Source organism: Betta splendens, chromosome 24 (assembly GCF_900634795.4).
Source record: "Betta splendens chromosome 24, fBetSpl5.4, whole genome shotgun sequence".
Lineage (NCBI taxonomy): Eukaryota > Metazoa > Chordata > Actinopteri > Anabantiformes > Osphronemidae > Betta > Betta splendens.
The window spans coordinates 5,514,463-5,526,659 of NC_040901.2; the positions used below are offsets into that span (position 1 = coordinate 5,514,463).

Sequence of the window (12,197 nt, forward strand, 5' to 3'; positions counted from 1 at the left end):
CAGACACACACACACACACACACACACACACACACACACACACACACACACACACACACACAGACACGCACGCACGCACACACACACACACACACACACACACACACACACACACACACACACACACACACACACACACACACACACACACACACACACACACACACACACACATTAGATAACACCTCTATAGATAGCATCTCTAATCACTCGGTTGCACACTGATCCTAGAATAGTGTTATTTTAACCAGCCCAGAGACACAAGTGTGGATTCATCTCTCAAACAGTCTTTAAGTCTTCCGTTGTTAATGAGAGCATTAGATCGGATCTGGGTATAAAGCACAGAGATCTCTGACAGATACAGTCCATCATGTGCTCAGGCTGAAAATACTTCTCCAGCATCACTGTTCACTGAGCTATGATTATGGCCTGTTTTGGGATTTTATATTAATCAGTGGAGTCTTAAAGGCTTTAAAGGAATTGTCTCATCAGTGAGCTGAACAAGTGATGATGTTACCTTTAGACAGAGCTGTCTGTGCCACGGGCCCACGTCCACGCTAGCCTCCTATTCACTGCACAGACACGTTATTGATGCTCCTCGCGCTCTACAATAAAACGTCAACCGCCTCCGTTAAAGGCCCTCGTTCTCCAACACTGTTCCACATGCGGCGCTGACGCGTCTGAACTTTCAGACCCTGTCGCCGAACTAACGTGAGGAAAATGCGGAGTGCCAGAAACTCCTGAATAAATGGGATAATTTAGAAATTCTGTGTCACGTCATGCCCTCCAAGCCCTTCAGCTTGGTTTACGATCACCGGGTGAGTTGGGATGAATGTATGAATGTATCTTTGGGACTGATTCAGTATCTCCCCCTCCCACCGCGCTCACGGAGCCTGGGTTGAATCAGCCAGTCTGTGTTTGTGTGTACATGTGCATCAGTCATCTCTCAGTGGAACAGCCAGTAAAGTCGATGAATGAATACTCTGGGTCCATATTTCACTTTTTTATTTGGAGTCCTCACAGTGGCCATGTTGTTTTTGTGAGCGGTCAGAAACAATGAATGATTTCAGGTGGCGACCCGAAGCTGGCAGAGCGAGGCCGAGCTGGTGACAGCCAGACGCCCGTCTACCGCGGGGGTCCCGAAGAAAGGGAGAACGAGGAGGGCGGGCGTGAAGAAAGTCACGTTTGGAGGGGGGGAGTGGAAGAAGGGAAAAACAGAAAGAAGAGAGGAGATGTGGGAGACAGGGCGGCGGGCTGAGGAGAGGAGGAGGACGACAGAGAGGGGGAGCCAGGCTGTCATGGAGCGGTGCCAGCCGTCTGTGTGGTCCACGCGTTCCAGCCTGGAGGAAGTAAGCCAGGCAAGGGAAGGGGGCACACACACAAACACATGCACACACACACACACACACACACACACACACACACACACACACACACACACACACACACACACACACACACACACACACACCAACTCCCAGCGGTGATAGACTCGCTGTATTGAACATTATTTGCACACTTTTCCCTTCTTCGCGCAGCGTTTTGACATCTCTCACACTTCCCATTGCACCTCATGCACACATCGGCGGTTTGATCCAGACACTGGATCCCCCGAGATGTTTTACTCGCAGCCTGGGGCCCACAACGGAGCTGGGCTTCTTTCTAAATGTTTAACTCCTCGTATGATTCACTTCTCTGTCTCCCATTCGGCTGCTCTCTCCTGCTGAATGATTATGTGTTTCGCAGCGTAGAGGCCTTTGGCACCTCTTCAAAAAACTTCATAAGACATTCAACTGACTGACTGCCTCTGGACTTTTTTCCTCCTCTCTCCTTCTCCCCTCCTCTGCCTCCATACCCCCCTCCCTATTTTCATTCCTTTTCCTCCTGATGTTTGGGTGACTTTTATTTGTCCGGCTCCCATTGTTACAGCTGTTTTGAGTGAGGCACCAGCAGATAGGGGTGGGTTTATGTGTGCCAGCGTCTGAGGGGGAAATAGTATCAAGTCTTTCAAAAGGTTTTTATTTACCTATTACTTAGATGAAGTACAACAGTATTATCTGCTCTATTTGTTATACAGTACAGTAAGTATAAGTGTGACGGAAGCGTAAAAAAAATCCTCTGATTCCTTCAGGTAATTAAATGAAATGACATCATCCAAATATTGTGGTAAAATGTAATTTGTGAAGAGGTTTGCAGTCTGCACAGCAGGTACATGTAATGGCAAGTGTGTGGTAAATCACTGTTTGGTACAGTTGCTGTATGACAGACGAGCTAATGTGAGCTAATCTCCATTGCTTCACACTGTTCCCAGAGAGGAACAGGAAGAAGACTTTTAAGTCAGGCCAAAAATGTGGATGCAATTATTTTTAAAAATCCAGGTAAGTGGGATCGCATTTTCTTGGCCTTCTAATCACTATCAGCTAAAGTTCTCTGGTGCTCTTTGCTGTCAGGATAAACATTTGTCAAGTCCCTGTACACACATTTTCATGCCAATTACATCCAACTTGCTCGTAGCTTTTAGACCTATAGAGACATAAGCATTACTGTGTGAAAGTGTGAGTATGCATGTGTCGCTGGAGGACTCTGGCTTGGCAGACAGGACTCCTGAACCACTAATATTGTCTACAGGCGTGCGAGTCACCAGGGCCTCTTCACCAGGCTTGTTAACACCCCTGACCAAAACCAAACCAAAACAAAACCCCATCCTTACGCCTCGAACCCCTTGGACCCGGCAGCTTCAAAGTCTAGAGTCGGTCCTGCCCACTAACCTCCACCGCCGATGCCCTCCACACACTCAGTTATGCACAATAACTGCTGCAACATGCCGCAGAGGGACCCAGTGTGTGCAGCCACAATGGGTTTTGTCGCCTCCTATGTTTGTCTGACACCAATTAACAATAATGGGAACAGTGGGTTTGGACAGAAAGTCTTGTATATTGTGTTATTACGCCTCAGCTATTATCACTCAGGAAGTTTGCCTCAGCTGCCTGTACTCGCCGTAAGGAGACAGAACCACCTATAAAAGCATATTGGTTTAAACAACCACTCCCTGTCTATTAGCTCAAAATGACATTTAATGAGGCCTATTAGCTCTGCTTCAAATCAGCACTGTGGCCACGCTCGACTGACGACACACTCTCTCTGCAACACACGCCATTTGAGCGCAGCCGATACAACATGGATGCATTTACACGTGTGTCTGAACGTACGGACGTATACGTGCGCATGCGTGCACGAACGCACGCGACAGTGGAAACCACAGGGTAACCAAGAGCTGTCAAGTGATTAAGCACAGTATGAGCCACAGAAACCGAGTTAGCCTCCCGCTAATAACACAGTGGCCGGGGGGACCTGACTAACCGCTTACTATACCCACGCACACACACAGACACACACTGTAAACCTCTGAGGGAAAAATCTTTAATGTAGGCCACAATGATATTCATCACCCTGACCACGCAATTAATTAACTGAAGCTCAGAGCCACAGTTCAGAGATATGAGCCCCCTTCATTCATGGGTGGTCCCGCACTGATATTAGATGAGGAACTGCTGGGGAAATGACATCCCTCAGGAAGACGCATATGGCTACCATAAGGCTTATCAAAGACACAAAATGTTCTTCCTGAATTAAACACCCACAAGCAGGCGAGTCATGCGCTGGGAGGAAAAAAACAGCAACAGCGGGAAAAGGGTAAAAAAAAAGTCAGAAAAAACAAAAAAAAAAAAACAACAGAGGCTGCTTTTTAATTTTTCGCTTCTTCAGACCGGCCCGTGTTGAAATCCGATGTTATTCTCGGCCTATTTTCCACAAACAACGCCATGTTTACATGTAGCTGAGGCCGGCCACAGAGTGCCAGTGTGTTTCAACTTCAAGACAGCCCAGTGTTCTCTCTGGGCGCGGACCCCTCCCTGCAGAGGCCTGGTGCACCGTAGGCCTCCTAATTACACACCCGCTTAACACAAAACGGAGCTGTGATGGCGGACAAAGCCCCCCCATGCGTCAATGAAAGGTTCATAGATAGAATGGGAGTCTTGGAGACAGCCGGTGCGAGGCGCTCCATTCTGAAACGCGGGGGTGGGGGTGCAGCTGAGGGGGGCACATGTGTGTTTTGCCACCCTCCGACCTCAGCTTAATGACCCCTGAGAGGGAGACGTGTTTTGGCTGCACTTTGCGGGTAAATTGCAACGAGTTGCAATTCTGCCCACTTAACAGCAAAGTAAAGAAGTTCAGGGGGTTACGTGTGATGACATACGATTTATTGCTTAAATTACTCGATTCGGAACACGCTCACTTCAAAGCATCTGCTCAGACCATAAGCTGAACAATGGATCAAAGTGTAGCGCCTCCTCCCCTCACCTGATACGCAAAGGTAGCACTGACTCCCACCTCACACATGTCCGGGACTTTCAGGCTCCAGCTCTTTGTCGGGACCAACCTGGGCCTTTTCAAACAAATCCCACCCTGCGTCCCATCTGCTCGCCGCCGCGTCACGGGGCCTGTTTGAAAGTCGTCTGACGGGGGACGGCAGATGCGCAGGAAATGCTTCGGATCAAACAACATGCCTCCAGAGCGAGCGGCGACGGGGAGGAGAGAGAGAGGGATGGTGAGGACAAGCATGCGCCTCGGTATCGGGATGCTGAATGGGGAGCGTGTGTGTGTGTGTGTATGTGTGCGTGTGTGTGTGTGTGTGTAGCGTTTTTTTGGCACAACCAGCAGGTTTCCTACATCAGTGCCACTAATCCCACAGTGTCGCGGCTCCGCGGTGTCTCCTGGTGCCATATGCGACGGGGCATGCGGGCGGGCGGGCGGGCGGGCGGATTGTTTGTGATGTGATATTTCTCACTTAGAGGCTACGAGATGAGAATATGGTTTTTTTTTTTTACGAAGTGGGAGGAGGTTTGGGGAAACAGCTGCATGCCAGACCAGTTGGCACTGACGGCTACAGCAGAGGTTTCTTTTTTTTCCTCCTCAGTTGTTTTTATATGGCCCATTAAAATGAGCTGATGCTAGCACTCTGCTACCCAGTGTACCCTCGCAGGAATATTCTGACTCACGTTTGATTTCGCTTCCTTCTCCTGAGCCACCACATGGGAGGCCGGTCCGCTTTCAGAGGGATCCACGCAATTGAAAGCCTTTTGATTGTTAATTAACGTCGCGTTTTAATAGCGCGCCATTATTTTAGCTAGACATTTTCTGCCTTTCCATCCAGCTGTTTTTATTATTTGCCTCAAACCAAAACAGAGTCTCAGTGGACCAACTTCTAATGTTCTCATAAGATTCACATAAAGTGCAGCGTAAACCTTTAAAAGTAATAGAATAAACATATTGTGCACACAGACAACTTCCAGACTGTACAGAATGTGTATGTGTTCGTACTCACTCCTGGGCTCACGAGGTCCATCCACGGTGACCTTTATGGCTCGGTGGTAAGTGGCCACTTGTGGTGGGTTGGTGAATACTGTGATTGTCAGTGTGAAGCTCTTGCCTGTGGTGACATCAAACAACATCAAATGACACACCATCCGTGGAGACAATGACCTGCATTGATTGCTGAACCATCCCTTAGTCACAAGTGGGGATGTGATCGCATAATAGCCAACGCAAACTGGAGAAAATCAACGTTAAAGGGATTAATGACAGACAACGCAGGCTGCTGGACGGGGTGTTTAGTAGAGAAGCCCGGAGCCAGTTTCTTGTTATCCGGACTTTCTCCCCGTCTAACGCAGTGTGAGTGGGCGAGAGGCATTTTAATAGTCACTTCCTTTCTCGATAATCCTCAGCAGTTGCTGCCTTGGGCTTGAGTGTGCGCGCTCCTAAGTGCGTGCACAAGGAATGCTACAGTCTGATTCAGAACGCGACAGCCGAGTCAGCAGCAGCACTAAGGTCGGTGGCATGTGGAGGCATCCCGTAACCATGCCGACGGTACTATACACGCAGGGAACGGGGGGGGGGGGGGGGGGGGGCGACTCATCTCCCGCAGCTCTTCCATTCAACAAGTTAGCTGACTATGAACATGGCTTCCAAAAAAAGAAGAAAAACACGATTTGACTCAGAGATAGCAGATCACAGATGCAACAGGTGTCCCGCATACCTGATTTGAGGGGCATGCAGGTGGGTCAGAGATAGGGATCTAACCGTGGGAGACCTTCCTACCATCATCACTGCTGTCATCTGCCACCTGTGATCTAACTTGCGTTTACTGTCAATGCAATCCTGCACACCACTATACTATTAACTCTAATGATGTTATCACAGGTATCTGATTACGTCCATCTACGTTGTCATCGTGCAGCAGTGCCATTTTCGCTTCCCTCCGTCTCCCTGTGCATGACTTTGATCTATCTCACATCCTATCAGTTTTCTCTGCTAATACTTATCTCTGTCGCTGCAGGGTATTCATTTCAGACACCTCGTAGTTTGATCTTTCCTGGGTCCTATGTCACTTCCTGTCACTAGATTGTGTGTCACAGAGAGCTGACGCATGCGAGATCTCCACGGCAACAGGTCCCATCACCATGACTCCTCTCCTCTATACTCTGTCACTCCTCATCCCACTTGACTGCCTCTGCTCCATGTCTTATTTGACAGCTACAACAGAGCAGGAAACTGGAAAAAGTCACTGGTGGAGCTGCTGACAGCACTTATCACCATCAACGAACTCTTCTTATAAATAAATAAAATATAAACCTCAGAAAACATTTCTAGTTAGTTAGAAGAAGGTGAAAATAAAGGAATCTCAAATCGTAAAGATGATGATTCAGAAACATGATGGAAGGTTGTGCAAAGTGTCACTTGAGTGATGCCAAGTATTCAGGGAATGCCATCTGACCCAATTGGAGTGTGCCTTCCCTTTGCTGTCTGACAGCCTGAGGACATGTGCTGAGAATGATTAGCCACAGGCTTGCAGCACCACCCAACATGTTTATAAGCCTGAAATGAGCTGGGTCGTGTCAGGTGAACATTAAGTGAAGGATAGAAAAAAAAAAAGAAGTGCTACTTGTTATCAGCTCAACACTTTCTTACGTAGCTAACGCTAAAGAGCAGATATACACAGTGGGTTTATCTGCAGGAGAATGGGGCAAAAATATATATAAAGGAACCTTGTTTCAAAGCAAAGAGAGTGGTAGAATTCTCTCAGATGAGTGGTGGGATTTGAGCCTGGACTTAGAGAGATCATTATGTGGTTGCCACGTAGGGACTGTGACCACTAATCCACACCACTGAACCTAATAGCTCCTACTGCGTGGTGGTGGTGGTGGTGGTGTGCAGCGAGCGGAGCTGTTCCAGGCCTCACCTCTGCCACTGCGGCCCACGAAGCGCAGGTCGTTGAAACGCGCTACCTGGTTCTTCATCACACCTGAGGCGTTCCGCAGCTCGGCGGAGTAGTTCTCGTCGTTGCCCGCCATCACCGTGACAACGGTTCCGTCAGGTATGTCCCCCAGAGCGACCACCTGTCACACGTGCGAAGGTCAAAGGGCGGAAAATGAAGAAAATATTTTGTTCAGTGCATTTTTCTTGTAGTTTCTTGTACTGTAGCTTAAGATAAAAATTTATAGTAATAGAAAAATATATACTGAAGGAATATTATAGTCCAAAAAACAATTTAACTCATAAAACAATTAATTTAACAGACTTGACAGCATGAGTCCCTAAATGAGACTGATAAATAGATTAAATTTTTATGCTCTAAGTTTTTAAATCATGATAAATGCGACTATGTGAGTCACTTCTATAAGGCAGTCGACACAGATGAACTCTTGTTATCATTTCGACTCTTGGATGCGGATAAAAGAGCGTGAGTAGGCCTACAGAGCAGGGATAATTACAGAGCTGCAGCAATGAAAAAGGTTTAATAACGCAGATATTTTAAAATGTGTCACACTTCATTTGGGGCCACAGCTACAAATTTTCACTTTTGTGTCTTTGATCCATCCTTTAAATACAATCTGTCAAGTAATTAATAGGCTTTTTCCTGTGACACATGAGTGGAGCAAAAATTGTTAAGGCTTTAAAAACTGAGGCCTACAACATATTATGAATTAGTCTGTATTCAATTTGCAGCTTTGTCAGTAAAACTCTACATGTTAAGTTTATGCTCAATAACAATATTGAAATTTATTTTTAAAATAGCTACAAATAAATATTTTATTAAATTGAACCTGGAAAACGATTATTATATTTTACCTTAAATATAATAAAACAGTTTAAAAAAAACTAACCTCAGCCTGTCATTTCTTGCATATTTAGATACATCTGTTGTTATTACTTGGTTATTTTTCTAAAACAACAAATATAAATAGAAAGTTCACAATAGCACTATACACGTTTATGTGTAGATTTAAATGTGTTACATTCAAGATTACAGAGTCAGAAGATAACAGGAGATCGACAATCCGATATTCACGGCATCAAGTAGTGTAAAATTAAATTAACTTATTTATCGGATTTTCACAGACAGCGTGAACGTTTAATTTTTAATTCAATCCCAGGGTTTGTTTGTTGGTTTCCCAGTGAACTCAGAAGCACATTGCGGTTCAACCAGCCACGAGACTTCGTCGAGACTCACCTTAAAGGCGACAGGCAGCGTCTTGTTGCACCGCCAGTGGGAGGGCAGGACCGAGCAGAGGAAGTTGGGGCTGTCGGTCCGGACCAGCTCGGCCGGGTGGTCGGCGATGATCTCGGCCATGCTGCGGTTTTCGTGGGCACGCAGTCTTGGCACCGCCGCTGCGGCGTCCGGCTGCCCGGCGGGGGAGCTCACATCATTCATCTTCCCTGGGACCGGCTGGAGGCTATTGGACGGCGGACTGAACCTCCGACTGGCGCTGGGATCTACGGGAATTCGCATCACAACAGCGTGGATTATCAGAAAAAGCACCAAAAGCTCTCCAGGTCCTCACTTTCTTCCCCTCTCTCTCTCTCTTCCTCTCTCGCTCACACACACACTCTCTCTCTAGGAGAAACTGTGTGCGCTGCCGCTGAACCTCAGCGCGTCTGCCAATGGAAAATGGGACTCGGCGAGAGCACACCGCGTTTCAAAACTCTCTCCACTACAAACTTTGGTGGGCGCCTTCAAACGACATAAAATATACTTCTCGGCGAAGAAAAACAAGCCTTGAAAACTCGACGATGTTTTAAATGACAAGCCTTTTTTCAAACTTCTCGGGAGACGCGTCCGTGCGCCATAACACAGGCGTGGATGTTCCTGCGTGGGTATAAATAGCATCAAATAAATGTCCGGGCGCTTAATAGGCTATACAATTTCAAAAAAAGCAGGTCTAAAATGGAACTGTCGACCCGGAGGCTCAAAAAAGGTTTTGTCTGACTTCCTTCAGTAAAAAGTCAAAGCAGCGCTCCAGGTGCGTCATTGAAGTCTTTGTGCCAAACTGAAAGCCTCTGTGAACGCCCGCAGGCTATGTACACACAAAAAAGTTTCAAAGTCAAAAGAAAAAGTGTTAACAAAAAGCCACCTATGCGCCCGCAACGTCTGCAATCATCGCGTATTTTTTCGGTACGTGAGAGTCGATCCACAGGTTTTGTGTGCGGGGTTAAAAAAGGTTGATGAAGCAGAAAAAAAAAAAAAAGATCGCCGGTGAGATGAAGGAGGCGGAAAACGAATCCCGTTTCTGCAGCCGTAAATGCGGTTAGTGTTTGGAGGCCGGGGTTTCCCGTGCGCAGGCTTTTTGTGGTTTATATAGCGCGAGCGCCCCGGCAATTATAGCGCTGATGCGACTCCAGCACGTGGTGTCTGGAGTCAGATCCATTCCCTCCGCCATAATCTATCACGCCTGTGAGGAGGACCGGACAGGTCTGCGTGTAACGCCTATACCTTGATGAAACACACACGGGACGGCGTTTCACGCCTTTTTCTCCCAGCCCCGAGTCGACACGCGCTCCGCCGCCGGCTACGTACCGACATGCCACCGCTCCTCTGACCCGTCCGCGCGCGCTCCTGATTCTGGAAGCGGTCATTCCCGGCCGGCACGCGCGCGCATCTGCCCTTCGTACCGCCGCGTCCCGACACACACGCGGCTCACGGGGATCCGGAGAGCCGAGCGCGGCACAGACGTGACTTACACGCCATAAGGTACGAGCGAGTGAGTCACCGGAGAGCGGTGAGTCAGGCTGAGAGACAGGGGTAGAGTTTCACTCGGTCGCAGGGGAGAGCTGTTGTGCAGGTGTACAGGTATTCTCCTTTCCACCGCGCTTCTGATCATCCGACCACGTGGCCGTTCCTTCTATTCGGCCCCGAGGGCTCGTTACAACTTTTAAAACACGATCACGCAGCCACGCTCTCGTCACAGAAACTAAGTGGGAACGTAGGCGAGAGTTTTCATATCAGAGCATCAAAATGACTAATGAGGTACAAGCCAGTCATTTTCATTTTACTTTATAACACTTAAAAATATGAATTACGTCAGCATATTTATTTAAAAAGACAAGCTCATAAAAATGAGCCACTATTACAGTTAAATTACCCTGGATTCATGTTTGTCAGTAATAATACTTATATCAGAAATGAGTCATTAAATTTTAGCTTGAACATATTTTAGAGCTGGATTTAGTAGAACAGCTACTCAAATAAACAATCTCAGTTGTTTTCCTCCCCTCAAAACGATGCAAATAATTAAAAAAAAAATTCCTACAAATTACGACAACCACGAGTTTACATCCACACATAATTACAACTTCAGAGCGAAAAAGTATGTTCATTCATTTCAAGCTTAAAACAGCGTGGATGCTGCTCCGAGCAGAAGGCCCTTCATCTAGTTACTGTAGAGGGCAACCTCTACCCTCCGTCAGCTCTCGGAGGCTCCAGCATCCCAGCCAGCTCTCATCCCCCATCGGCGCTCTGCCCTGATTACCCATCAGTCTTTGAGTGCCACATCACACATCAACATGTGTAGTGCTACTTTACGCTTTTTTTCCCCCCATTGCTCCCAAACAGACTTTTTATTGCAGATTTTAAGACAAAGGCCTTTGATAAATCCAGGCTTGTTTGGAAATAACCCGACTACTGGGAAGCACAGCTGTCACGTTACTTAGCTTGTAATGTGGACGTGGCCTTATAGGTTTTATAATAAGAGTTCAGTGTTAAAAAGTTCACAGCACCACGGCCTGACTTCTTGTGTAAGTACGTGGGCGTGCTCATGCAAACACGTCTGCTAGCATGTGTGTGTGTGTATGTATGTATATATATATATATATATATATATATATATATATATATATATATATAGTCTGAGAGCACTGACACGCATCTGGCACCTCATCATGTGGACGAGGAGAAAAAAAAAGTGATTGAGTTACACTTCCCTTCCGTGTGCCCCAAACACCAGAAATATGGTTCGCATTGTCCAACATTCTCAAAGATCAACTAACAATTCATGGATGGATAAATGTGAATAGTAGTAATTAAATCTGTAATAGAGGTAAACATGGCCTTGCAGGAACCGTGGCGCTAGTTATTCCAATAGGGTTGAGTTTCAGCTCAGATAATATCGCTCTTTTTTTCGGTGCTGAATCCATTTGAGGTAATGTGGAAAACATCCCTCACGCTGTAGTAGAATTTAACGTATAACTACCGCCGATTGAGTAAACGTGATCCGGCCAATTCAGTTAGGCTAATTATTTATTTCTATTTGTTTGATCTCACTGTAGCTCAAATTTAAACTCCAGTTCCTCAATTCAAAAACACGGCAATAAATCCCATCAGAGGCCGGAGGATGAGCTTGACTTTCCCAGTCCAATCCCAGGCCTTGAACGCAGCCCGCCCTGCACCCTTGTGCAGTCGTGACTTAAACCCTGACAAGGCCGCCTCATCAAAGAGTGTTTGTCCCATCTGACTGCGCTTTGCCTCCGCCGCACGCCGAGCATCTGTCTTCCAGGTCCTCACAGGACAGAGCCAGACCCGGCGCCCGGCTCTCGCTGAGGTGCAGGGGTCGACCCCCGAGTTTAAAATCTGCGTTTGATGTCCCGGAGATGTGAGGGAGACAGCGGAGAAGGTGTTAATGTGCCAGGATACACTGTTTGAATTAAAAAAAAAGCACCACTTCCACTGCAGTGCTCTGAATTTAAACCAGCTTAAAAAAAAAAAAAAAACGTTTGATCAAACATGAATGCTGGAACGTTCACACAGCGCTGGACTTGAAGGATATCTGACTGATCCTGCTCAATATTAAGAGACTTAATATTAT

At 46.9% G+C, this 12,197-nt stretch overlaps 1 protein-coding gene across 8 annotated transcripts in view; it reads right to left on the reverse strand.

Moving 5' to 3' along the window:
- runx2b (RUNX family transcription factor 2b) overlaps nucleotides 1–12,197 on the reverse strand; it is an 84,932-nt gene that overhangs the window by 9,580 nt on the left and 63,155 nt on the right. For 6 of the 8 annotated variants that reach the window (XM_055506384.1, XM_029141103.3, XM_055506382.1 and 3 more), the window contains 3 exons: nucleotides 8,570–8,832; nucleotides 7,298–7,454; nucleotides 5,384–5,488 (listed from right to left, as the gene is read on the reverse strand). In XM_055506384.1, coding sequence (XP_055362359.1) covers nucleotides 5,384–5,488; nucleotides 7,298–7,454; nucleotides 8,570–8,832 — 525 coding nt within the window. Of the gene's footprint in view, nucleotides 1–5,383; nucleotides 5,489–7,297; nucleotides 7,455–8,569; nucleotides 9,837–9,913; nucleotides 10,115–12,197 lie in introns of those variants that run through there. The other 2 variants (XM_029141109.3, XM_029141111.3) reach the window with 2 other exon arrangements.